This window comes from Nipponia nippon, unplaced genomic scaffold, assembly GCF_047370975.1.
Source record: "Nipponia nippon isolate SJK-2023a ecotype South Korea unplaced genomic scaffold, ASM4737097v1 scaffold_35, whole genome shotgun sequence".
Lineage (NCBI taxonomy): Eukaryota > Metazoa > Chordata > Aves > Pelecaniformes > Threskiornithidae > Nipponia > Nipponia nippon.
Window position 1 is genome coordinate 1,063,990 of NW_028262353.1, and position 24,470 is coordinate 1,088,459.

General features: G+C 60.4%; 1 protein-coding gene across 1 annotated transcript; it reads left to right on the forward strand.

Moving 5' to 3' along the window:
* Positions 1-5,118: 5,118 nt before the first annotated feature.
* FIGNL2 (fidgetin like 2) lies at positions 5,119-23,108 on the forward strand. The gene is made up of 2 exons (XM_087771037.1): positions 5,119-5,239; positions 20,450-23,108. Exon 2 carries the CDS (start codon positions 20,461-20,463, stop codon positions 22,660-22,662), a length of 2,202 nt encoding a protein of 733 aa, XP_087627163.1. The 5' UTR covers positions 5,119-5,239; positions 20,450-20,460; the 3' UTR covers positions 22,663-23,108.
* Positions 23,109-24,470: the final 1,362 nt, after the last annotated feature.

Below are 24,470 nucleotides of genomic sequence, written 5' to 3' on the forward strand. Positions count from 1 at the left end.
AATGGCAGGTCCCATGGGGTTTCGGGGCCGGTGCCATGAGCGTTAGCGTGGCGTCAGGGCTCCCGGGTCCGTCCCCGTCCTTACCGCTTGCTGGTGGGCAACCATTTAATGCTTCTTGGCCTCATTTTCTCCATCTGTGCTCTGAAAATAATATTCCTTCCTAAGGGCACTGACTCCATTAACTGCTGTTTGCAATTAGACTTGGCCTATACCCAAATTCTGTAACTGGTTATACTGGCACAACTGGTATCCTTCCATGCTCAGCACCGGACTGAGCTGGAGGTCACTGGGAGACCTCTCAAACTGGCCTGAATCTGGGCCAGTACCCGACCGTGCTCAGACGCCGGGCAGCTGGTTTTTGCGGAGCAGAAAGCCGCTCTCCCCACCGCGGAGCCTCGGCTCTCGCCCGTCCCCCGCCCCTGCCCCGGGAGAGATCGAGCGCGGGGTTTGCACGAGCTTTTTTGCGGTGCTGCGTGTTTTACTGCTTTTGGAGGTGTGAAGAGTTAAGTGCTTGGCCGGAGGGCGGCAGATCAGGGTAATTGCTCCCTGACACGAAGGCAGCGTGTTCCAGCAGGATAATCCGCTCTGCCTGCGGGTTTTATTCCTGTGCACGGGGCTTCCAGCAGGATCCCGGGCGCTCGGCGGGTCTGAGACCCCCCGAAAGCAGCAACGCACTTCCCGGCCATCCCGGCGAGGGGTCCCCTTTGCCGAAGAGCCGCCAGTTTCTCGGGGTCCCCACGGCTTTCAGCCAGACCCCAGCCCTGAGCGCGGCACAGTCTCCAGCCCCGCAGGGCGATGCTCTGCCTGCAAAGCGGGGCTGGGATTCAAGTCTCTCTACAGCACTCTTCGTCCCGATGTGATGATTCACGGGGATGCGGCCGCCTGCCACGTTGCTGCCAATGCCGCTGGGCCGTAAGCCGTCGGTCTGCTCGTTTTTAGGAGCTGAAATGGGTTGCTCCCCGAAATGGAGCATTGAGGCACGTCCTGGTCTGGCATCCCATCTCCGGCATCTCCCTTCCAGCCAAAGCGGATCTCAACCCCGTCCCGCCACCCGGGGATGAGCTGTGAGCATTTCAGCTCGCCCTCTCACGCATTCGTGGCCAGATTTTAAACCCTTCGTAGAGGGAATTTATAGCTCTTCCCAATCCCTAGGGAATGAGGACATTAAATAATTAGAGGCCTCTTCAATTAATGCCTCTGGCTCGGCGGTGGGCGCTTTGAGCTCCCAGCCCTGCTCTCGGCCCAGCTGCTCCCGCCGAGGGAAGGGAGATGTCACCCCTCCGTGAACCGGCAGCAAATATCAGGCATCACATGTCCAAAACCCGCGGCCCTCGGATTATCATATTTTGTCGTTAAACCCTAATGTGAGCTGTGGAATGCCAGCTTCCCTGTGGGAGAAGAGAAACCCCAGTGTTTTTAAGAAGAAGGTGTCAGCACGGATTTTTGCTGATGGTTTCTATTGCTGATCAAACAGAGCAATAATTAACGAATTCGGACTTTTGATTAGGAGTTTATTTTTTAAAGGAATCATGGGGAGTGATTAGTGAAAATAAATTGCGTGACCCCGCAGTTCCCATCCAGTGTTTCCTTGGCTAATGAGGTGAGTTTGAACTCTGCAAGCAGGGCTAGAAATCCGGCTTCCCAGTTTAATAAAAGGCAGCTTATACCTCGTGAAACCGGAACCACAGCAAATGTCAGGCTCGTTTTATAGCTCGCTAGGATTAGTATCATTAGATACTGTTCTCAGGACGGCAGCACCCAGATGCACGCAGCCAAAATCATGGTCCTGTGATGCTGGGAAGTCCCAGCCCTGGAGGAGCCGCTGCCGGAGCCTGATGAGCGACCACGGGCAAACGAAGCACCGTGGTGGAGAGAGGTCGATGGCTGGCATCGCCTCGACAAGCTGCCTCTCAGCAGCACCGTCACGCGACCCTGGGTACTGTGAGGCAGGGCCAGAACAAGCCAAGCTCAATCCCGTCGGGAAGTACCCAGTCCTGCTTGGCACCTCCCTACCTCTATCCAGTAAGAGCCGCTCCGACCGCCCGGCCGTGCGTCGCACCGAGTGTGCCCGTGCTGGCCGCGAGCCACGTGCCTGTGCCCGCGCACTCGTCGCCCGGGGGGTTTCAGCGCTACGAGAAGGCGGTGGGGAAACGACGTGCGTGTTCTCCGCTCCCCGGTGCCCGACGCTTGCGGTGAGCACCGCAGCATCCCGCTGCGCCGCAGGGAGGGGAGGCGGGCGAGGTCCGGGCAGGGAGTGGGGAAGGCGGTGTTTTCGTTCCAGCAGCGGCTCCCCAGACCCATGCTGAGCTTCGCTGGGTGCCAAACTGGGATGGTGAAACCCTGAGGGGGCTGGGAGCGGGAGGCTCAGCCGGAGCCAGAGCCGCCCTGGGGCGAGCTGGCCCAGGGCATCGGGTGCACGGTGCAGGTCCTGGCACGTCCGGCAGCCCCACGGCTCAGGCGTTTGCAGATTTTTGGTCTCTTACTGCAACCACACACAAAAAATTCATCCCTGGTTGCCGGCATTTGGGCTGCTCCCTCCGCTGGTGGGTGAAGATAAGGGACTCATCCAGGCACCCCTCGGGGACACAGCAAGAAGCTGAGTTCGTTCCTCTCCCTGTTAAACGTGGAAGAGCCCTGGATGTCCCTCCTGGAGTGCCAGGTTTCCAGGAAAAACCAGCGGTGGGTGCAGGGGTGAGGGGTGGTCCAGGGGGGGCCAATTTTAGGCATTTTCCCCTGATAAAAAATTTAGTGGTGGAGTTAAAATGGGAACCTCCAGGGCCCGGTGGTTTTCTACCAAGATGGGAAGAGCGGGAAGCCCCCGCCAGGTCGCTGAGCGGCTTCTGTGGGAAGCCGTGACACGTAATCCCTCTCCTAAAGCTGAGCCGGAGCAGAACTGAGCTTCCAGTGTTTAGGTGCCACGTCCACGCGCGTTCCCAGCGCTGAGCGGGCTCCGCGTGTGTTAAATAACGGCTGCTTCTTTGTCACACCCAAATTAAAAAGCACAATGGTGCATTGTTGCAGCTGGGGGGAGAAAAAGCAGGATTTTTTTGCATGTAAATAAGCCGCGCTAGGAGAATTCAAGGTGGGAGCAAAATGGGCTCGCAGATGGGGCGATGCTTGGAAGCGGCAGCTGGGAAAGGACCGAGGCGCTGCCCGAGTTCGTCTCCGTGGGAGAACCCCAATTGATGAAATCGCGTCAAATCGCTCAGGCCAAGACAAGGCCCCCGCTGGAGCCGTCCCCGCAAATGTCCCACGTTGCGCCCCGAGCCAGCAGCGGCTGGACGCGCTCCCGTCACGGGGCCAGGGCGAGGACAACTGCCACGGGACCCCGGGGCACGGACCCCTGCCCACCCGTCCCCTTGCTGCGCTCTACCCGCGCAGGGCTGCCCGCCTCTCTGCTGAATTCCGATTAATTTGTCCCTTCCAGGCTTTCCTCAGGCCAGCCGGAGAAGCGGTATTTCCGTGCGTGGATTGCAGCCGGGTTAAAACAAGCAGCGCGCCCGCTCTGCACCGGCGTTCGGGTTTCGCTGCTGAGTTGCATTGCTCGTGGGTCCGGGCCGGTGCAGGCAAAGGCTGCTTGCAGCGCTAACATCTGCCCAAGCACAGGCAACACTCGCCTGCTCCCGACAAGAAAAATGGTCATCATCCCTGAGGGATACGGCACAACATTCATGTGAGGGAAATAACGCCGTAACGTGATTACATCAGGGAAGAGCCCGAGCTGGTTAAATGAAATGAAGCGGGGGTTCGGAGAGCAAAGGCGAGGTGGCTGCGGGGTGTTCTCAAACCGACCCAAAGAAGGTGAAGTTTTGGGCCCGGAGAAGGGAGCGCGTCACCCGCCGCCCCGGCCCAGCTGATCGCGGGCTGGGCGAAGACCGCGCGGGTCCGGAGAGTTTTCGGTGGGGTGGATAATGCCTTAATAAATGGGTTGTCCTGTGGACACCTCCCATCGACACGGTGTCCTTGGGGCAACTGTTTTATTTTTGCACAGTAAACTAATAGTAGGAAAGTATTCCAGGTATTTGGGATTCCTCCGAGCGCGGTTCAGCAGCTGAGGACCCAGCCCATGGCTTCCCGCAGGCTGCAGCTGGGTCCTCGGGGATACGGGCAGGGCCGGAGCTGGGGTGCAGGGGTCAGGGTGCTGGGGGACCGGGGGCCAGGGTGCTGGGATATTGGAGCTGGTGTAGAAGGGGGCAGGAGAACAGGGTGCAAGGGGCTGGGGGGCAACAATGCTGGGGTAGCAGGATGCCAGGTGCTGGCATGCACGGGTGCTAGGATGTAGGAGGCTGGAGTGTATGGGTGCGGGGGTGCAGCAAGGCAGGGTGCATGGGTGCTGGGGTACAGGAGGATGAAATGCATGGGGGCTGGGACGCTGGGTTGCAGGGGGTTGGGGTGCATGGGCACTGGGATGCTGGGTTGCAGCGGGCTGGGGTGCATGGGTGGTGGGATGCTGGGGTGCAGCAGGATGAAATGCATGGGGGCTGGGGTGCCTGGGGTGCTGGGTTGCAGGGGGCTGGGGTCCATAGGCATTGGGATGCAGGAGGCTGGGGTGCATGGGTGCTGGGATGCAGGGGGTCAGGGTACATGGGTGCTGGGATGCTGGGGTGCAGGGTACATGGGTGCCAGGATGCTGGGGTGCTAGGATGGATGGGTGCATGGGCACTGGGGTGCTGGGTTGTGGGAAGGCAGGGTGCACGGGCACGGGGGTGCGGGAAGGCAGGGTGCACGGGCACGGGAAGGCAGGGCGCACGGGCAGCGGGATGCTGGGGCGAGCGGGTCGGGGTGCAGGGCTGCCGCCATGCCGGGGTCTCGGCTGCCCGGCCCTGCGCTCCCTGCCCGCTCCTCCGCGCTGCCTTTGTGCCGGGCCGGCCCGGGCCGGGCGGCGGGGCCGCAGCGGGGCCTCCGCCGGCCCCAGCCCCGCTCCGGCAGCGGGGCCGCCCCCGCCTCCCCCCGCGGCCCCGGGGGCCGCTCCGCTCCGCCGCGCTCCGCTCCGCCCCGCTCCGCCCCGCCGCGGCGCAGGGGCGGGCCCTGGGCGGCGGGCGGGCCCCGGCCCCGGCCCCGGCCCCGGCCCCAGCCCCAGCCCCAGCCCAGCGCCGGCCCCAGCCCCAGCGCCGGCCCCAGCCCCCGCCGCCCGCGGGCCGCCGCGCCGCCCCGCATTGTCCGGGCGGCAGCGGCAGGATGCGGCGCCCCGTACGGCCGCCCGCCGCCGGGCTGCGCTAGGGCCCGCCGGCATGAGGAGGTGAGTGGGGGCCGGGGGTCCCGCCGGGGGCGGGCGGGAGGCAGGCAGGGAAGCAGGCAGGGAAGCAGGCAGGGAGGGATGGGGCGGCCCCCCGCGCTGCCCCGCTCCGGGCCGAGCCGGTTCCCGCCCGCCCGGTGCCCCCCGAGCCCCGGTTTTAGGTGCGCGCGGTGACCCAGCGCCTCCCGGGGACGGGGCGTCCCCCGCCGCCCGGGCCTCTGCCGCTCCCCTCCCTCCTCTCCCCGAAAACGGCGCCGGGAGCCCCGGGCAAACGCGGTCGTGACATGAGCCGAGCCTGCTCGGCCCGGAGCCGCCCGGGGGGGAGCGCGGCAGGCGGCCCGGGGTGCCCGGCCCCGGCCGCTCCGGAGGCTCCCACACCCCGAGAGGGGACCGTCCGTCCGTCCCTCCCCCCATCCCTCCCTCCGTCCGTCCCTCCGTCCATCCCTCCATCCACCCCTCCATCCCCCCACCCCTCCATCCCCCCACCCCTCCATCCCCCTCATCCCCCCATCCATCCCCCCATCCATCCCCCCATCCATCCCCCCATCCATCCCCCCATCCATCCACCCATCCATGCATCCATCCCTCCATCCATCCCTCCATCCATCCCCCCCATCCCTCCATCCATCCCCCCCTCCATCCCCCCCATCCCTCCATCCATCCCCCCTCCATCCCCCCCATCCCTCCATCCACCCCTCCATCCACCCCTCCATCCCCCCACCCCTCCATCCCCCCATCCCTCCATCCATCCCCTCCTCCATCCCCCCTCCGTCCCCCCCATCCCTCCATCCATCCCCCCTCCATCCCTCCATCCATCCCCCCCTCCATCCCCCCCATCCCTCCCTCCACCCATCCCTCCCTCCCTCCCTCCCTCCATCCACCCATCCCGCCACCCATCCCTCCATCCCTCCCTCCATCCACCCCTCCATCCCTCCGCCACCCAGGAACAATGCGCGCTCCCCTTGGCCGCTGTCGCACGTCAAGCGCACGCTGGAGCGCTCGCCTTCAAAACAGTCGTGGCGTTGAGGAGCTGATGGCAATTTTTAATGAGCAGCTTCGCCTGAAAGGTCCTCGTCTGTCTTTTTTTTTTTCTGGAAGTGTGCTCTTTCCACTTGGGGGACAAAAGGCACTTGGGAAAAAAAAACAGAAAGGTTATTAAATGGCTTTGTACTGCGTCTTCCAGCGTAAATTCTCCTGGTTTTGGAGACACTGTGTGCTGGTTTCCATCATTCCTAGTTTCACTCTGGGATCACAAAAATGAACGTCATCATTAATTCGATCTCGGTTTTGCCACAAGCAGATTTCAGGAGTGCAGATGTGCTGAACTGAATTCGTCAGAGAACTCGGGCGCGCGTGGTGTTCAATTTGGGCGCCCGGTCTTTGTGGAGGGTGCGTGAATACGATAATAACAGCTCAGAACTGATTTACGGATTCCCTGCATGGGAATTGCCGAGGTTCTTCCCTGGTTTCCTTCCAACGCGCCCCCCGGCAGCGCCGACGGCCGCGAGCTGGCTGGGTCGCTGCTGCGGCGCGCGGCCGGCGATGACAGGGAGCCGCGTTTGCCGCTCCTGATGCCAGCGTGCGGCTCCGGCGCCTGTTTGTTCTTAGAGGTGGTTCTGAATTAAACATTTCTGCGGGGTCTGAGGCCCAGGAGTTGTTTATCACATTAAACATTTGTTTTAGCTCTCTTTAGCAGAAGTGTGTTGACATTTTCTCTTGGGGGACTGCCGGGGATAATGAATGGCATGTACTGTATTGTGTTCCTCGGAAAGCCGCGGGGTCCTGCAATAACATAAACACCCAGGGCTGAATTCATCCCAGATCTGAGAGGAACAGGCTCGGTGTTTACATCAGTGCTGGTCCTGAGCCGCAGCTCCCATTTAAAGTTTATTATTGACTGTGAAAACGTCCCTGTTAATACTTGTCAGATATTTCTTTTCTTTTTATTATTTTACTGCTGACAGCTGCAGTTTCACTCCCTGCTCCGTGTTCCAGCTGCGAAGCGTTCGTGGAGCAGAAGGAGCGAGCCGGCGGGGTTTCGGGGCGGCTGGGCCGGGAGGAGCGGCCGCGGGCTCGCCCCGCTCACAATTCGTTTTCGCTGGAGCGGGGAAGGGTTTCGCAGCCGCCTTTGTTCTCCCGCGGAGCCCCCGCCGCATTCTTCCCTTTTGCCATTATCATTTTGGTTAAACAGAAAGGCAAGTTGTGTACCATATGGATCATGTTAACAATTGCTTATCTGGAGCCGGTGTTTTCTCCTCCCTCCCTTTCCCCCGGCCTTTTTCTCCCTTCTGAGGTCTGGGTTGGGGCTTTACCAGCGTCTTGGCTTTGGTGCCGATTCGACGTGGTCCCGTAGCCCAACCTCTCCTCCTGTGGCCCGGCAGAGTTAATTCCCCAAGTTAAAACGCGGAATAAGCACCGACAAGTCTCCGAAGCGGGTTTCCCTGGATGCTCTGAAATACAGAAAGCAGTTGTTGAAGAAGCCAGCGCGCCTGCGTTTGTAGATTCACGCCAGCAATGGGCTTCTCCCCCGGCGCAGCCGAGGCTCCCTTTGCTTCCATGTGGGGAGGAGGCGGATGGCCAGGAGATGATCCTGGCGCTGCTTTGCGTGTTTGTACAGACCGATACGAGCCGGGGCCGCGGTTTTCCCAAATCCCCGCTCCAGGCTGCTCCCAGACCTGTTTCGAGGCGCCTGAGTAAGCGGGCTGGAAGTTTTGAGCCCTCACCCCGTGTCCATCCTCCGCTCCAGGGCATTCCAGTAGCTGCTGGGAAAAAAAAAAAAAAAAAAAAAAGGCTGTTATTTCGGGTGCCCAAATACAGACGCGAGGGCCTAACCCTAGGCCAAGGGAGTGGCCATTGGGTCACTTAATTCACCTCCTCCTTCCCCCGCGGAAAAGGTAAACACAAAAGCCTCCGGGAGCGTTCGCCTCCAAAGCCGGTATCGCATCCCGCCGCAGCGGATCAGAAGGAATAAAACGATTCTGCACGGCACATCGTCACCTCTGTAACGACAGCACCTCTGGCGTCATTAAAAAAAAATTCCTGGAAGGAGTCTGGAAGCGTCTGCCGTGTCTCGCTGGCGTTTGCGGATGCTGCGGACTTTATTCATATTCATTATTTTTGCATCCTCCTAGTTGAGGAGATATTCCTGAGGGTAGAAATGCCACCTCCAGATTTTTCTGCAAACGGCCAAAAATTCTCCTTTCTTCTCTTCTGTCTCTGCTTTTCTGATGGTCTGGGGGTTCTGCACCCCCCTGCTTTCGTCCCTCCAGCTGCAAGGAGATGGGTTGCGTGTAGGGAAGGAAGGAGAAATCCCTCAATCCACAGTTCACGGCAGCAGATTCGGGAGCACCGGATTGGAGCGAGGATTCCTAAAGGGAATTTCCCCGCAGATGACATTAATGCATCTAGAGAAGCGACGGTGACCCTTGCGCGACGCTGACCCTTGCGTTTATGCCATTCTGAACACTTTTCAGTTATATTTTTTGAGCTCCAGTGATTATACGGCTGGAAGCGGGGCTTTGCCGTTTGACAGGGCCGTCGGGGAGGCTCCTTTTGTCGTCCCGGGGCAGATCCCGTCGCATCTGGCCAAACGTCAGCTGGAATTTTGCAGCGTGCAGGAAAGCTCAAGGCTCGTGGCTCTGAGCATCTCCTTTGCTCGCCGCGCTCCCTTCCTCCGCTCCCCGCTCCAGCGAGCGGCCCCAGCTCGGGCGCCGGTGAGGCGGGCCCTTCTCCTGTCGCGTTTTAGCAGAATAAAGATGGTTTTCTTCCTTTTGGGGTGCGGAGGGCCGTGCTGGTTAATGCGCGTGTTCAGCAGCTCTGTGGTGCTCTGGCTCCAGAAAGCTCGTCCCTGCTGCTGGTGCTGCTGGTGCTGCTGGTGCTGCACGGTGACTTGTGTGTGTCACCGGCCGCCTGGCACTCTCGTCCCCGGGGACACACGTGCCAGCGGTGGCACCCAGCTCCCGATCGAAGGGAGCCATTGGGGCTAAACCAGACTTTATTAGCACTAAGCAGGAAAATTCCCATTGCGGGATCAGCAGCCGAGCAGGGAATAAACCAGTTCCTCCCAGTGCCAGACCAGGCAATTCCCAGTCCTGAGAAACAGTTTATCCCCTTGCGAGGTCCTGCCGCCGTGAGTTCATTGCCAGGATTACTTCTGGTGTATTTTCCTGCAGGTTTTTCCTTTGGACTGGGCTTGTTCTCGCGCTCCGGGGCGGTGAGAAGAGCTCTTCCCCCTTTTCTCCCTCGTGCCCTGAGCAGGATCCTGGTGCTTTTTCTGCTCCGTGAATCCCGGTCTTGATTTGCAGGGGATGCCGCTGCACGCGCGGGCGCTGCCGAGCAGAGCGGCCCGGGGACGGCCGTGCCTCGGCAGCTCTGGGCTCGGGTCTCCTCTTCACGGGAGCAAGAGTTTAGAGTCAGCACCGGCTCTCCGCAGCAAAGTTTATTTTGCTGTGTAACGAGGGTGTTGTAAAATCTCTCTCCTGGCCTTGTGGCCTGTCATCAGCTGAAGTTAATGTTGGTTAAATTGTACAGATCGCTAGCACAATTTTTCCTCCAGTGGTGCATGCCTCGGGTCGCTTATCAGCAACCCCTGATCTTTATGGGGGCCCTAATAAACCCAGCCAAGGCCTCGCAGACGCTGCTGACTTACAGTTGAGAGCAGGGGAGGGTGCAAGTTAAAGGTTTCCTTCCTAGCTCCTTTCTCCCAAGGAGAGACAACTCAATCATGGAAAAATGGGGCATGTTCGTTTAATTACAGTGATGCCATCATGGCCTGTGTTGTGGTGGTGCCAGGGGCCCCTCGCCCTGGACTGCGGTGCTGGGGTGCGCTCCCCTGGGATGGGATGCTGGGGTGCGCTCTCCCAGGGTGGGATGCTGGGGTGCACTCACCCGGGATGGGATGCTGGGGTGTGCTCCCCTGGGATGGGAAGCTGGGTTATGCTCTCCCAGGTGGGATGCTGGGGTGTGCTCCCCTGGGATGGGAAGCTGGGGTACGCTCTCCCGGGTGGGATGCTGCGGTGCACTCGCCCGGGATGGGATGCTCGGCTGGCGGAGGTGTGGTACCCAGGCGAGTGTTTTCCCTCAAAAGAAAAATGAGCCATTTTTTTTTTCCCCCCCAAGAAAGTGAAAACTAATGTCAAGACAAATTGCACTTTAACCCACACTTGTCTTGCCTACAAAAAAAAAAGCTGAATAATAGCTGAATAAGTACCCCTCTCCCTGCCCCGGCCGCGCTCAGAAGAGGAGCCTGCTCCTCACAAAGACTTTGCTGTGTAAATAGATGAGAGGTGCAGCGGCGGCACCAAGCTGGAGGGGACTCGTGGCATCAGGGGACGCCGGAGCCCGGGTCCTTTCCCTGTGATTAATCTTTCTCGGCGTTGCTTTAGGCCTCTGAAGAGCAGGGGGACCGGCTGCCGGGCTGCTTTGTCTGCTGCCTGGGCTCTGCCGCGGCGAGGGGACGTTCCCGTCGGAGGCTGTTTATTTCCTTTGGAAAGAGTCTGCAAAGCACTTGACTCTGCTCCCCACGTCCCGCTGCCTCCCGGAGCGGGATAATGTGGGTGTAATTGATGGTGAGAGGACTAATGGCTGCAGAAATGTGTAATTAAAGGCCAGGGGTGACGTGCTGCGAGGCTGTGCCGTGCACGGGAGGTTAGAGAGGTTGAGTGTGTTTTGAAGGGCTTGTTCTGCACGTCCCGCCCTGGTCATGCACGTGTCCCGTGTGCCCAGCACCTTGTGTCACCAGGGGGACACCGGGCTCCCCAGCCCCGCACGGTGAGGCAGCAGAGCTCTGCATGCATCCCCACCGTGGATGTAACCGGGAAGGGTTTCGCTGTGGGGGTTTTCTTACCCGTTCTGGCATCGCTGTAGCTGTATTCCCATAGTTTGGCTGGATCTGGAGCTGCCAAATCCCTGGGACCAGCCCTGTCCTGCCTCCCGTCCCCGGTGCTACGTCCCCGTCCCAGCCCTGCGCTCCGGCCGGTTCGCAGAGCATCACCGCCTCCTCCCTCCAAACGCTGAATCAGGCCACGTGTTGCAAACATAAATCTGCTAAAATGCCGACGTGCCGCGAGCAGGTTGGACTTTGCCAGACCTGGCAGCCCTTGGCTGTGCCGCAGGGATGGGGCGGCCGCTCTGAGCCCACGCTCTCCCTCCTGGGACCCCCCTGGGGCTGCACCCCGATCCCCCGGGCGGATCAGTAACGGCGCGGGGCAGAACGTTGTGCCCGGGATGGGTTTATGGCAACCTGAGAGCAGTGCTGAGGTGCCGCGGTCCCGGCTCTGCGTGTGGATGAGCCCCAGGGCTCGGTGCCGGCATTGCTGTGCCGGGTGAGGAATGCAGGAGATGTGGTTACGGGGCGTGCGGCCTTGGGGGTGAATGCTGCAGCTGCGTGTGGCGGCATCGTCCCCGGCCGGCTCTGCCCAGGACGTCTCTCGGGGCAGGAGGAGGACGATGCTGCGCCCACGGCTCACACCGAGCCCCGGTGCTTGCACAGATGCTGGCGCGAGCGGCACGGCCGTCCAGGTGTTATTTCGGTATTTCCTCACGTACGTCCCAGCCAGCGCCGACACCCGTGCGGTCCCTCCGCTCATGCCGCTGGCGTGGACACAGTGACGCTTCTTCATCTTACACTTTGCAGCTTCAACGCTCTTAGAAAAACAGACTTTAGCAGCTGCAGTGAAGTCCCAGCAATGTAAAAATAAATCGGGAGCTGGAGATTTGGAGATTTATTGGAGATGCCACCAAATAGTGAGATTTGAAAGATAACTTTTGAAGCATTGTTCCTATTTTCCAGCTTAGGCGTTGCGGATGCTTGGGGTCGATGAGAGCAACATCCGTGCAGCACAACCTGGGTGCTCAGCCACGGGTGCTGGCGGGCAGCGCTCACAGAAGCGAATATCTGCTAATGGAAAGATATTTCCATTTGCATCTTAATCGCCGCCAACGCGAGCAGCGAGGCAGGGCCCAGCCGTGGGGCCGAAGCTGCCGGCTCCGCGCGGGCAGGGCTGGGGTCGCAGCATGGCCGCTGTTCGGCGCGAGCCAGGTACACGCTCCAGAAGTAACGTCATTATGGATCTGACCTTGGGCTGTTCGTACCCTCCTCCTACAAGGTGATTACTTTTTAATGAGTGGCTGCTGAAAAGGGAGGAAAATGAATTATTTCTGCCGTAGGATTAGCTCTAAGAGACAGGAGCGGCGCTGCCCCGATCGATAGGCTCTTGCATGGAGCCAGGCCGGCACCAAACTTCTCCCCGATTTCCTGGCGATGCCCTCGCCCCCACGCTGCTGCCACCTAATTCTTCTTTAACCTTGTCTTTTTTTTGAGCAGCAACCCTGTAGTGGCAGGTTGAGGTGTTTGCACCCTGTGCCCTATAATGATATATAATTATAATTGGCTTATAATGGCCACGTATCCGTGCAGACTCCCAGGGCGCAGAAGGTGGGAGCCATAGGGGCGGCTGCTCCGAGCGTGCCACACGGGACCCCAAAGTCGGTCCGTCTGTCCGTCCGTGCAAGTGCAGGCGTACGGCAGAGGGGAGCTGCAGCCTCGGGCGTGGATGAAGGCAGCAGTGTCAGCAAAGAAAGAAGCCAAAAAAAGGGAACTTCTGGAAAATCCATTAGTGAATGGAGTGCAGGAGGGAGCTCAGCTTTTCAGGCCGCTGAGGCGGTGTTTAAAAAAGAATCCGCGAGTCAAAAGGCTTGTGAAAACAAAAGCCACCGAGAGAGGCCTCCCCCAGCCCAGCTCCGGCGGGGCTGGCCGGGAGACGGTGAAGCTGCGGGTGCTGAGGGCAGGGAAGGTGGTCCGCAGGGGATGGGGACGGGGTCCGTCATCCCGCAGGGTGTGTGACGAGGACCACGAGAAAGGAGATGCAGAAATGATGGAAAAGAGGAGTTTTTGCTCAATTCCCTGCGGAGCGCGCTGCCCGGCAGGGCACCGAGGCGGAAAATGCAACCGCGTTGTGCGGTGCTGGATAGGGCTGGGAGGCTCCCCAGAATTAGAGTTAATTAAGATTGATTCGTTCCGTGGAGGAGATGAGCTGGAGCGTTGCTGCTACCGCTGCGGACAGGCTCCAGTGCACGGGGCAAATTATCTCCCTGCTGCAGCCCGGTTCCCGCGTCCGCCGCAGCCCCCGGCACTGACCCTGGCCCAAGGCCAGATATTGGAGAAGATAGACCAGGGGCTGGTGGCTCCTGCCTTGGCTTTTGCCCCCGGGGAACTCCGTTATTGGAGCTTCATCAGGAAAAACACCCTGGGAGGAGAGGGCTTGGGCAGGGGTGGGGGGTGCCTGGTGCCTGGGCCCCTTCCCGAGCTGCAGAGCATCTCCTGCATTTAATGACCTTCATCCAAGTGCTTGTGGGAAGATGAAACGTAACGGCAATGCTTTCTTCTTGGAAAAATAAGTCATTTCAAATTGTTTTCAGCCTTCAGGGGTTTACGTGTGTATCAGGGTTCGTAGACCCCCACCCCAGGCGCTCACAGCGCTGGGTGCGGATCAGACCACGGCTCCCCAGGGTGCAGCAGTGGTCCGGCAGCCGTGCTCAGTGTCCGGCCCTGTAACGCTTTGGCTTTTCTTCTTCTCATGCCGTCGTAGCACAGATCCCAGAGGTTGCATCCCACCACCACCACCGACATCCCACTGCGCAGCATCGCGGGTCGCCCGGCCGCCGGCTCGGCGCTGGCTGGGGGCTGCTGGGGGCCATCTGGGAGCGTGGCCCCCCAGATCCTGCGCCTGGGGGTTCAGGTGGGGTCAGACAGTCCCTCTTAGGGGGACGTGGTGAGTCCTGATGGGTTTCAACAAGTGGTTTTGAATGGAGCGAGGTCAGGACAAGAAGTTTTGCAGAGCAGCTTCCGTCTTTGCTGACAGCACGTCCTGTGCTGAGGGGCTTCTGCAGGAGCAGAGATGGAGATGGCATAAAGATGCCTTCAAACTATTTCCCTACATCCCTCTCTAGACCACGTGAATACGCATACACGCAGCCGAAATCTCGGCAGGTGGTTTCACGTGGCATGTTTCTAGATGGGCTTGAGGAGGAGATGGCCGTGGTCATGTCCGTGCCAAGCGCAGACCTTCAGCCCCGATGGGAGCAGCAGCGTCCTCACCTCGCCGCGTCCTCCAGCCTCGCCACAGGTCGGGGGCAGAAGCAGGAGGCAAAATCCCACGTGGGACTGGGTGGTGGGGCCAGGAGCTTCGGGGTGTGCTCACCACCCTCTCTGGCTTGGCCGTTGTCATGCAGATTGCATGCAAATTGCGTCTGTTTGACCTCCTGACCTTTTTATGGGGCCACGTCTGTTTGGGGAAATGGTTCTGCTGATTAGAAATGGATTTTTCCTCTCTAATGTAATCCTCCAAAAATGGGCTGCGTCCAGCCCCAGGCCCCGGGGAGCTTGCCCGGTGTCAAGGAATGAAATTTTGGTGAAGGGCTTCAGTCCCGACAGGGATCTGAGCAGCACCCGTGGGCCGTGGCACCCTTCTCTGGGGCACGCTGAGGTTTCTCCTGCTCCTTGAGCATCTGCTCTGAGTTGACCTTGAGGGGCGATGGACTTCGGTGACCTGAATGCTCAGTGATGCTCTTGCTAAAAAACTCCTTCCTGCCCGCGAGCCGTCCTGCAGGCAGCGGTCTGGTGGAGCTCAGGTCTGGTGGAGCTCACGGCTGGAATGTCGCCCCGAGGAACGTCCTGCAGCAGACGGGCCGGGTCAGGGCAGGAGAAGCGACGGCGTGGCCGGGAGCGGGAATGCTGTTGGAGGGAGCTGTGTTTTGCACGTGCCGAAGCACGCCCGTGGCAGGGAGTGGGCAAGATGGTGATGGATTAATGTGATAATTAATCTTTCGGGATTAATGTTCGTCTTCGAAGCACTGGAGGGAGCGTGCCGGTGGTGTGGCAGGAGCAGGGAGGGTTGGGGCAGTCCCACCTTTCAGCGGTTTCCAGACCCAAACAAATAGTTCTGCAGTTTTGTCCCGTGTTCCTGGGGTGGGTGCTAGGCTGAAGCCCAGCTCTCTGCAGGCCTGAGTGGTCCATGAGACCCGGAGACAGGTGATGTTAAGAAAAACATCAACAGCAAGAAACAGGCTGATCTTTTTTCACTTTTTTTAAGATCCCTTTTATTGCTCCTTTTTCTCCTGTCCATCTTATATTGAAAGATGGAGCAAGATTCCTGAAATCCACTCATTGCATCAGCTCGTTATTAATAATATTTGGATTTTATTGCCACGTCCCCTCGATCTGGGGATTCCCAGGGCCACGCGCCGTGTACGGTTTCCTCCCGGTGACATTTAGCCGAGAGTTTCTCCTCTGGCCCTGACAGATGGGGGATGCTCAGCTGCTGCCAGGCTGAGCGGATCCGTATTAATTTTTCATTTGCTGGCCGGGTGCTGGAGCAGCACAGATGGGCGATGGCCCGTTGGTCACTCCCGGTCCGTGCTGGTGTCCAGCTGCTCTGCACTTGATATATGAGTGGACAGAGCGGACGCTGGAGCCTTCGGCTCGCGCCGGCTGGGGTGGAGGTTGTTTCTCCTGGGGGTGGGGAGAGGCCACGGTGGGAGTTAGCCTAAATCCTTTTAACATATGTACATTGACCCCGCTCTGATTGCAATACCATCCTTCGCTTTGTCGGCAGTGGTTAGGAGGGGACTGGGAATGTGGCGGACAAAGAAATGCAGCTCCCCGATGGATTTGCCAAACAACCCAAATTTGCCTTGGAAAACTTGCTGTTTGTGCTCCGGCAGCGTGCCAAGAAATGGGCTGCCCGGCCTCGGCGTGCAGGGGAGGGCTGGGGGTTAAATGCCTCACCCTTTGCAAATGCTGCCAGGTATCGCGCTGGGGTTCAATCACGTCTAAGTGTGGCTTTGTGCTCTCCTTGCCCTGGTCCTGGCGTCGGGACCAGCTCCGCCACCGGCATAAATCGCTGCTGGGCTGTTTTGCCTATTCTGGACCCGTCACATAGGGATTTACTAGAGGTGACTGGTATCTAGCTTAAATGTGCGTATCGACGTGCAGAAGTGTTGCTATAATCTACAGGATTAATGCTAAAACATTTCAGAAACGTTGCCACGACCCTCAGGTCCACAGTGAGTGTACATGGAGCATCTGCATGGGTTAGAACTCATTTATCGCTGTGATTTGACTCGCCGTTGCACTTTGCCTACGCTGCTCTTAGGAGGCAGGGACAAACCCCAGCCCAGGACGAGCTCCTGGCAGGAGAAGCTGAAAAGATCATTAGGAAATGGCTCATTTAAAAGAAGAAAAAGTCATTCCCCTGCCTCGCGTTCGCTGGGCAGACTCGGACCTAGCTTGCCTTTAGCCTTGAAGACATCGCTGAGGCTGCTGCAAGACCTGGAGCATCTCTGCAGGGATGCCGACACCTCTCAGTGCCACGAATCCGGCTGCAGCAGCAAAGCTTTGGTGCAGGTGTTGCGTTGATGTGAAGCTGCATTCGTGCTGCGGGTGCTTGGTCCAGGTCCTTGGTAGCAAAATCCAGCACAGAAGATCCATCACACGCAACATGCCCGATGTGAGAAGGCTTGGTGAAGGCTGGGCTGTGAAACAGGACTCCCAGCACCCAGGTTTGCTCCCTCTGGGCCCAGTGTTTGCACATCACAGAATTAAAAACCTGGGAACTCGGGCAGCCCCTGGAGCCAGGCCGGGCTCTCCCTGCCCGGGAAGCCGATCGCATCGGGCCGCGCTCCTGCGGGTAATTGCAGGGATAATGAAACTGCTCAACGTCTTTTGAAACAAGCATAAATCCTCCAAGCTGGCAGCTCTGCAGAAAAAGGAGCCGTCAGCGTTTACACCAGCAAGACAGCGGAGGTACGAGCAAAGCATCGCGGAGGCGGCGCATCGGCTCCTTCCTGCACCGGGAGCCGAGGGGCGGCAGCGTCTGCTCCCTCCCAGGGGCTGGGATGCTTCTGCAGAGCAGCAAGGGCTGCCCAGGGGATGTCGAGACACATCCAGCCTTGCACTGCGGGGCTGCGGATTGCCGCTGTGCCGCAGGGTGCTGCATCTGGGGTGACCTCCTGCGGGGTCCTGGGTGCTCGGCTGGATTTAAACCCTGCCTTTAGTGCATCCTCAGCTTGAGCGTGTTTGCTCGTGCATGCTCCCTCTCCTTCTTTGCCCTCCAAATCCATTCCAACCCTGTCCTGGTCCCCCTAGGGATGCTGGATTGCTGCAGCCATCAGCATATGCTGCCTGCGGGTCATCTCTGTGTTTGCCTGCGTAGGTTTTGCCGTGACTTTTTATGCACCAGCGTTAGCGATGGGTACGTGTCCATGTGGCTGGGACACGAGTGTATAAAATACGGGTACGTGCGTGTGCGCGTACGTGGTGTGTTCTGCGTGCAAGGGCTGCGGATGAGATAGTTGCGCTCCAACAAAGACGGCCCGCGCCGGGATGCCGCTCGGGGCAGCCCTGTGTCCCCGCGGCCTCGTGGCTGCGCCTGAAATCCCCCGGCCAGAGCTTTTCCCGGGGGGGCGGCGCGGGAGGGCGCGCACCCCATCCCCGGCGCTCAGCCGTTGGACACCCTCGGCGGTGCGCCCCGCTAAAAAGCCCCCGAACAAAAGCCCAGTTCAGAGTCGCTGCTGAATAGATTAACAAGATTTCCATAATTAGGGCGGGCGGGAACAATAGGATTCTCCCCTGCCCAGCCCCCCCTGCCCGCCTTTGTCTTGCGCTGGGGATAATGGGCAGCAGCGAGGGTGGGAACCGGCCCGGCCATTTGGTCACTGGACAGTAATTTTCTCACACTGCCAAGGGGAGCATTGAAACATCTGTCCCGCTCCGCCGCCTCATTCACGTCCCATTTCAAACCCCTGACAACTTCTCCCTGCCCGCCAGCCCTCCCCCTCCGCCTGGTTTTCCAGGGTGCGACCGGGCTTTCCCGGGGTTTTGGCTTTTCTTCTCCCAAATGCATCTCGTCTTTAAATGGGTCGGATGGAGGCGGGTTTGCTTCTCAGTCCTTTCGTGCTGGGGTTTGCTCTGGCGGCAGCAGTGCTCGTGCAAACCCATGCCTGCGCATCCATTTTCTTGCAGCGGCTTTGCTGTTTTGCACGGGAGCCGGTGCTGGGGGACGGGGCTGGAGGAGCAGCCCTGGCCCGCGCCGTGATGGCGGGCATCCAGCTGCGCACCGCGGGCTGGCCGCCCTCTTGCCAGCCCTTAGAAAAGCGATGCCCAGCACCGTGCTTGTTTGTAGACGCCAGTTTTTAGCTGGTGCCGGAGCAGTGGGCTTCGGGCGCTGTTGATCCCTGCGGTGGGGAGAAGCTGGGCGCTCCATGGCAAAGTGAGTGTTGTTGTGTGAGGTTTGTGTCTGCCCTCGGGGCGTGTTGTCCTTGGAAATCGAGCCGCTGGATTGCAGGAGAAGGAAGACGTAGATTTGCTCGGCTGCCAGGTCCTCCCTTCTCCAGGAGGGACGGGTGAGGGCGTCCGTGCCGCTGTTGAGCGCGGCTGCTCCTCGGCTTCGGAAGAAACAGCCTGGAAATGCCACCGGGATTTGCCGGTCGTGGTGGTGGCACCTCGTTCCTGCCGAGCTGCTCTGCCCCGAGCCCCACGCGCTGGCGGCTGCTGGAGCAATCGGCCTCCCCCCCGCGCCTCCCGAAGCCCTCTCCTCCCGCCCTGAGCCCTGGGCGTCTGCGGTCTGTATGGTTTTGGGGGGCAGAAGTAGCTGTGGGCTGCACCTGCAGCACACCGTGCACCGCTGCCCAGGGCTCTGGGCAAGGATGGAAACTCCTGCTGCTTGAGTTCCTTCAAGAAACAAAAAAAAAATCTAAAAAATGCCTTATTCCTCATGGAGCCATCCAAACCCTCATTTTTCCCTTTAATAGCGTCTCAATGCCTTTCGCTCGCAGGCGAGGAAGGGCCCCCTCCGTCCTTCTTCGCCCAGCCAGACCCCGCGTACGGCTCGGGGAAAATCGGCTGCCGGAGCGCAGGTTTATTGGGCAGCGTTCTCCTTTGTGTTCATTAAAAAGGGCCCTTTCCCGCAGGCTGTCGTGGCTGTCTCTGCCTGACCGTTTATCTATCGGGAGCACTTTAATAATGGCCAGTAAATGCAGGGAGGCTGCCGGATAAAGCCACGCAAAGCCGCCATTTAAATCCTCTTGTGTAAGTTTGATATCCAAAGTGGAAGTACAAATGCCATATAAGTCAATTAAAGCATTAAGTAATCTAATTGTGCTGTGGTCACAAAGTGGCTTAAAGGCTGAGTGAGGCGAGTGAATGGTGCACGAGGTCCCCTCCCGGCTCCTGCTTCAGCCGTCCCCGTCCCCGGGGGCCTTGGGCAGAAGGGCAGGGGGGACTGGGGGGACTGGGGGGACCCGCGCCGGGGGTGGTGATGGGCGATGCTGCCTCCACCTTCTGCGGGTGCTCGGGGCCCGCCTGGTATTTGGGGGCCGGAGCAAGAGAGGGTGACACCGACCTCGGCATCGCCACAGTGCGGAGCCGTGGGGTGACAGGCACACGGGGGGCACGGCGATGCCGGGCAGTGGGGTGAGCAGAGCCCCCTGGGCTGTGTTTTCCTCCCACCGCCGTTGCAGCCCCAGTGCAGGGGTGGGTCCGGACACGGCCGTGGCGTTTCTGTCTTTCCCTTTGCCAGAGAAATTGTTCTGGTGGGGCCGCGCGCAGCCCATCGGTACCGGCACCGATGGCGGGGCTGAGCACAGGGATGCGGGCAAAGGCTTGCGCTCAGCACGGGGCAAGGAGCTGCTCCCACCTGCAGGCGTGTGTGTGTGCGCAGTGCAGCCCCTATTCCCCAACCACCTGGCTACATGCTATTAATGTTATATGCGTTATAATATTATAATTACACTCTGCGCCGGGTGGGGCATCCCAGGGCAGGGTTGTCTGCTGCGATGTGTGCCGATGCTTGGCACTGCGGCACTGCCGACAGCACAGGGGGCTGCACCATTTGTATCGCCTTGGCTAGCCATGGTTTGATAACCTGAATGTTTTATGCTGTTGGATGATGTGACCATCAAAACTTGAGCTGGCTGGGTTCTCTGAAGCGCTCGTGGTTGCTGTTCCTGGGGGATATTTGCACTGGTGGTGGTCAAGAGGATTTTTGCCTGGAAAATTTAGAGCATGAGCGTAATTGAGAGCACGCGTTTGCAGTCAGGAGGTGCCATGTGGTCCAGAAGGACAGGGCAGCGTGGTGGTTTTTGGAGATCCCCGGTGCAGAGAGGTGCTTATCCCTGTTTCGCTGCTCTCACCCCGTGCTGTCCTGTCCCCCGCAGGTCTGTCGAAGATGCACTGGTCACCAGAGCATGCCCAGTCCCTGAACCAGTGGCCGGAGCAGCACCTCGACGTCTCCTCCACCACCTCCTCGCCAGCCCACAAGTCCGATCTCTACCCCAGCACCCGCCAGCGCTTCAACTACGCCTGGGCCAACGACGACATCTCCGCGCTCACCGCCTCCAACCTCCTCAAGAGGTACGCCGAGAAGTACTCGGGGGTGCTGGACGCGCCCTACGAGCGCCCGGCGCTGAGCGGCTACGGGGATGGCGCCTTCGGGCCGGTTAACGGGCAGAAGGGGGACGGGGAGCCCTGGCCGGTGGCGCACGGCTCCGACGGCGCCTACCCCCTGACCCCCATCCACGATGGCCTCCCCGGCGCCAAGGGGGTGGTGCCGCCCGCCGTCCCCCCCAGCGGCGGGGCCATCGGGCTCGGCGGCTCCCCCGTGGTGTCCACCAACCTCGCTGATCCCATGTACCCCGGCAACTCCTGCGGAGGAGCCACCGCCGGCTCCGGCGGGCTCGGGTCATCTCAGGAGTACCCCTCAGGCTACGGTGGCACCTACTTGCCCTCTGGCTACTGCACCCAGCCGGCGGCAGCGCTCCCCCCCCCGCACCCTCCTGCCCTCCACGGCTCTGGGCTCCTGCAGCCCCCGCACCCCTCGCCCACCCTGGTGCCAGGCTACGGCTCCTCCGGCCCCATGTACAACTACGCCGCCGGCAGCTACCCGCCGCAGCCGGGCTACGGGACCATCCACCCGCCCCATCCCTCCGCCTCCTACCTGCCCTCCGGCATCGCGGCGCCCACCCCCATCCCGGCCCCGCCGCCTGCTGCCCGCCCACCCGGGGTCCCCGGTTACGGCTACCAGGGTGCTGGCTTGGCTCCCCTGGCCGTGCCGCCCCTCGGCACCGAGGCGGCGGGCGCCCTGAAGAGGAAGGCTTTCGACATCTCCGGCGGGGAGGACGAGGGGGAGGGCAGGTATAGGAAATACAGCTACGAGCAGCCAAAGTCCCCCTACCCCATGTCGGACAACGGCGAGTGCCGGGGCAATGGGTTTGGTGGCAGCACCGAGTCCCCCCAGGTGGCCTTCAAGCCCGGGAAGCGGCCGGCAGGAGCCGGGAACGCCGAGGAGCATGCTGGCAAGTATGGCGGGCAGCCGATGAAGAGTATGGTCTCGCCGCCCTACGGCACCGGGGATGCTCCGCTGCGGCCGGCAGAGCCCTTCGAGAAGTTCAGCCCCCCCCTTGCCAACGGGGAGCGGGCGGCCGAGCCGGGACCCCCCTTCCCGCTGCGGCTGCCCCCCAAAGCGCCGGTCTTCGGCAGCCCGCCGGTGGAGGAGCAGCCCAAGAACGTCGACCCCCTGGTCTTGGAGCTGGTGAACACCAAGATCGTGGAGCGGGGGCCGCCCGTGCAGTGGACGGACATCGCCGGGCAGGTCTCCGTGAAGGCCGCCATCGAGGAGGAGCTGGTGTGGCCCATCCTGCGTCCCGGCGCCTACACCGGGGCGAGCCGGCCGCCCCGAACCATCCTGCTGTTTGGCCCCCGCGGCACGGGGAAGAGCCTGCTGAGCCGGTGCATCTCCACCCAGCTGGGCTCCACCTTGCTGAAGCTCAGTGGGACAACCCTGCTCTCCACCTGGAAAGCTGAAGCCGAGAAGATCCTGCAGACCGTCTTCTTCGTGGCCAGCTGCCGGCAGCCCGCGGTGGTGCTCATCACCGAGGCCGAGTCCTTGCTGGTGGCCCGGGCTGGTGAGGATGGCAGCCAGGTGAGCAACCTCAAGTCCCAGCTCCTCTCCTACCTGGACAACGTGGCTACCTCATCCGAGCAGAACGTGGTCATCATCGGGACCACCTCCCGGCCTGGCAGCATGGACGAAGCTTCCCACCGGCGCTTCGCCAAGCGATTCTACATCTCCCCGCCGGACAGCATCGCCCGGCGGCAGATCCTCCATCACGCCCTGGCTCAGCAGAGCTCCTGCCTGAGTGAGCGGGAGATGGCCTCCCTGGTGCAGCACACGGAGAACTTCTCGGGCAGCGAGCTGGTCCAGCTCTGCCAGCACGCCGGGGCTACCACGCTGCACGGTTTGCCGGGCCAGATCCAGCCCACCTCCTACCAGGACTTTGAGAAGGCGTTCTGCAAGGTCCGCCCCGCCGCCTCCCAGAAGGAGCTGGACTTGTTCCTGGAGTGGGACAAAATGTACGGCACCAGGCACTGACAGCGCGGCATCGGGGGGCCGGGGGCGTGGGGACGGACCCCTCGCCCCAGCCCGAGGCTCCGGGGCTGCTTTCAGGACTTGGCCGATGAACGCAGGGTTTGGAGGGGCCGGGCTGGGGTCTGCGGGGGCTCCGGTTCTCCCCCAGAGCCACGCCGGGGCCGGACCCCTTCCTCCCAAAGTGCAGGAGACCCCGGCCAGCCCCGACGGCAGCACGACATATACCTCTTCTTTATTATTTCGGACTCGGCCAGGCTTTTCCTCTCCTCGGTTTTTCGGAAGCCGTCGCCCACCGAACTCAGGATAACCTATTTATTATTTTCCCGTTCATCCGTCCCTGGACCAGCGATGCAGCGAGCGGGGCCGGAGGCGCCTCGGGATCCAGCTTCCCGGCGTCGGATGCACGAGCTCCCCGGCTATCCAGAGGCTCGATTATTATTATTTTTTTTTTTTTTGATGGCTTTTATCGTTCCTAACAGAAATACCTCGGGCGTCTTTCGAGCAAAGCAGCCCCCTCGCACGTGGCGCGAGCAGCCCGGCGGCGATGTCCTTGATCGGGGAGGGGGGAGCGGGGGGGGACGCAGAACCAGGGGGGTTTGGAGTAAAATGCTGTAGATTGTTTAATATACTAGACTTGTTTTTTTTATTTTTGTAAGGTATGTAGTATTTTTTTGTTTTTTCTTTTTAACTACTCAGGAAAAGAATTACCTCAGAAAAAAAAAAAGAATGTGTTTTTAAAAACTCTTTTTATCTTCTCAGAAAAGGAAAAAGAGATTTTTAAGAGTTTTCAGACCTGGGACAAAGCTGCCTCGTGCGTTTGCTTCCAAAAAGGGTGACAGAAAGAAGGAAGAAAGCAAAGAAAAAAAACTTGAAGCTGTTACAAAGATGAAAGTTGAATGTATTTTGGGTGCTTTTCACGTATATTATGCCATAATTTTATTTTAATTTTTTTTTTTTTTAACATTGTTATTGTAGCGTTTGGTGGAGTAACGTGTCTTCAACGGAAAGAGTATTAGTGCCGTAGTTTGGAAGCTGTCGCTAGCACCACTTTTTGGATCGGGCTGGGTCCGCCATCCTCCAGCGTCTCCCACCGCCCCCGGGGCTCGGGGCCGGGGGCTCGGGGGGCACCCGCCCCCGTGCAAGGCTGGGCCGCGGGGATCCTCCCGGTGCCGGTCTTGCGCTGGGGATGGGGCCCGGGGGCCGTCCAGGCTTTGCCGGCGAGGACGCCGGTGCCGATGCCGCTGCGAGGGCGCGGCGCTCCCTTTTCACCCAAAATAAGGGGTTTTGTGGCTTCCCACCGCGGTTGCCACCTCTGAGCAACAATAAGCCCCGGCAGAGCCTGGCAGTGGCCGCAAAGCGTGGGGAAATCACTTTCCCCCCCAAAAAGCCTCGCAGGGCTGAGCGTGGGCCGCGGGTTTTGCCCCGGGTGCTGTTTGCCCCCGCTCCGTCCCCGGGGGCCCGGGCTGCGGCAGCGGCTGGGGTCAGCCCAGCTCCCCCCTTGCTGGCCACCGTCGGAGGCAAAGCTGCGTTGCACCGAGCGTGAACCTACTGCACGTCCACCTGCCCCCCCATGCGCCGCGCATCGCCGGGTGGGGGGGGTTTCCCAATTAAAAAATAATATTAATTTTTTTATTTTTTTTTTTTTTAGAGCTATATATTGTACCGGGGGAGGCAGCTGCTCCGCTGCCGCCCACCGGCACCGGCCGCTGCTCGGCGCAGCCCCCCGTAACCTCAGGGTCTGCGCGCGCGGAGGGGACGCGCCCCCGGGGGCTCCCCCATCGCGGGAGCGAGGCGTCCGCCAGCGCTGGGAC